At 42.2% G+C, this 2,615-nt stretch overlaps 1 protein-coding gene across 1 annotated transcript in view; it reads left to right on the top strand.

The window, feature by feature from the left end:
• LOC101850436 (synphilin-1-like) overlaps window positions 1-2,615 on the top strand; it is a 93,661-nt gene that overhangs the window by 66,128 nt on the left and 24,918 nt on the right. Inside the window, exon 2 of the mRNA XM_005107561.3 lies at window positions 73-297. Coding sequence (XP_005107618.1) covers window positions 124-297 — 174 coding nt within the window. The 5' untranslated portion in view covers window positions 73-123. The remainder of the gene's footprint in view (window positions 1-72; window positions 298-2,615) is intronic.

Consider the following 2,615-nt stretch of genomic DNA (forward strand, 5'->3'; position numbering starts at 1 on the left):
ATAGTATTATAACAGCGAAATCATAACAATAATATTATAGATCTATTTTGTATTTGTTGTTATCTTTCGCAGATTCTGTTAGCCACAATCTCACATCAACGAAGGTGACGTCATCTGATCGTGATGACGTCATCACCAGAGCTGGGCCATGAGCAGGACGTGCAGCACTTGTTTCGCGCCATTCGGAAGGGCAAGGCTCACCTGACCCGCTTTATGCTGGCCGCGTCCAACAACGCACTGCTCAACTGTTGGAGCAGCGAGGGCCGCACGCCACTGATTGAGTGCTGTTATATTCGGGTAAGTACACCGTCCACTCCTGCAACAGCAACATCAGCAGCAACAGCAGTAGCAACAGCAATAGAAGTAACAAAAACAGCAGCTGCAGCAGCAAAAGCAGCAACAGTAGCAAAAGCAGCAACAGCAGTAATAGCAGCAACAGCAGCAACAGCAGCAACAGCAGCAGCAACAGCAGCAGCAGTAGTAACAACAGCAATAGCAGTAACCGGACTCGTAATCGTGAGGTTGCGGGTCGGGGGTTCGAGCCGCGGGCCCGACGTTGTGTCCTTGGGAAGGGCACTTTACACGAATTTTCCTCACTTCACCCAGGTGGAAATGAGTACTCGGCCATAGACAACGAAAGATCTTGTCAGTATGTTAGTGCTTTAGCGCCTATAAATGGTTGCTTGCACTGTATGCTTCCCAGGAAGTTTCAGAATGCTCTCATGTGTGCTGGGGTAATAGTATAGATTGTGAAGCGCATAGAGCTTGCTGTTCAGCGGGGATTTGCGCTGTACAAATACCATCTATTATTATTAACAAAAACAGCAGCAGGAGCAAAAGCAGCAACAGTAGCAAAAGCAGCAACAGCTGCAGCAGTGGTAACAACAGCAACAGCAGCACCAAAAAAAAACCAACACCTGCTGCAACAGTAATGACAGCAACTGCAGCAACAGCTTTAGTACCAACAGCAGTTCCAGAAAAATAAGCGTCATCTTCTAAAACATCTACAAGTACAACAACGACGACAACGGCGATGAAAGAAACAATAACCGACGCAATAGGCATACCGCTTATTCTGTTTAAAGATATGGTGACAGCAACACTTTAGAAAACATTGGAAATTTTCAACAAAAATGACTACACCAGCAAACTTTCCAAGTACACAAAAAAACAAAGCAATGACAATAAAAGTAGAATAATATCAGCGATCTTATGGGTGATACTGATTATAATTATATCGATGAAGAAGATAATAATGATAATAATAATAATAATAATAATAATAATAATAATAATAATAATAATAATAATAATAATAATAATAATAATGGTACTACTACTACTACTACTACTACTACTACTACTACTACTAAAGTATATTGCTGTTAATATCATAATCGTCATTATGTAGAAATTCTATGATACTGAATCGTATTTGATGAAATACATCTGTCATGTCACCCACGAGGAACACGGAAAGTGAAAAAAAAGTGGTTCGGTGTGCTCAAAAAATTACCCCGAATAACAATAGTATAAATACTACAGCATTATTTTCTGGTTTAGCCACAAAGGCGTCACTCGACCATTCTCAGATGTGGGTTAAGACACAGTCAAGAAAATGCTATTGTTTGCCTCGATGCTGACGTCAAAACGGAAATCGAAGCACTCACGTGTACAGAGATTTTAAGCAAATCATACTGAAAAGGGACTCAACATTGCGTTCACAGGACTGGGGATATAAAGGATAATCTCCATATTGGCCTATTCTTGGCGCCCCGCAAGACAAAGCTAATTACGGTTGTTATTAACAAGGCGGAGTTTTCATGTAGATTTTAATACTTTTTTCCGAGGATAATTAGAGGCAGGAAATATTGATTTGCAAAAGGTTTGAGCATTCTCTGTCGAATGGTGGCCAATATTAAATATTATAGGAGAAGGAATGGGAGTATGGGAGTCTGTTTTGAAAGCAGTATCTTTTTCTGTAGGTGAGCGAATGAGTGTGTGTGTGTGTGTGTGTGTGTGTGTGTGTGTGTGTGTGTGTGTGTGTGTGTGTGTGTGTGTGTGTGTATGAGAGAGAGAGAGAGAGAGAGAGAGAGAGAGAGAGAGAGAGAGAGAGAAGAGAGAGAGAGAGAAGAGAGGGAGAGGCCGACTGAGAGACAGCCAGAGAGCCCGAGACCGAGGCGATGACAAAGGAACAGAAAGAGCGACAGATCGACCGACACATAAACAACAAGAGACAGAAAGAGAGACAGATCGACCGACACATAAACAACAAGAGACAGAAAGAGAGACAGATCGAACGACACATAAACAACAAGAGACAGAAAGAGAGACAGATCGAACGACACATAAACAACAAATGACAGAACGGTAGAGAAAAAGACACAAACACACTGACTGAGTTGAAGGCTAAAGAGAAAGAGAGATATAAGGTGAGAGACATTGAATCGGCAGAAAGAAAGGGAAGGGGGTAAAATGGGAGGGACAGATAAACAGAGGACAGTGGAAGGGGTTCGGGAATATAATACGTTTGTATTTCTGGGTGGCTGCATGCTAGTGGCCAGGGGGCTATATCTAGACTGAGAGAGAGAGAGAGAGAGAGAGAGAGGAAGAGA

The sequence above is a fragment of the Aplysia californica genome, unplaced genomic scaffold (assembly GCF_000002075.1).
Source record: "Aplysia californica isolate F4 #8 unplaced genomic scaffold, AplCal3.0 scaffold00612, whole genome shotgun sequence".
Taxonomy (NCBI): Eukaryota; Metazoa; Mollusca; class Gastropoda; order Aplysiida; family Aplysiidae; genus Aplysia; species Aplysia californica.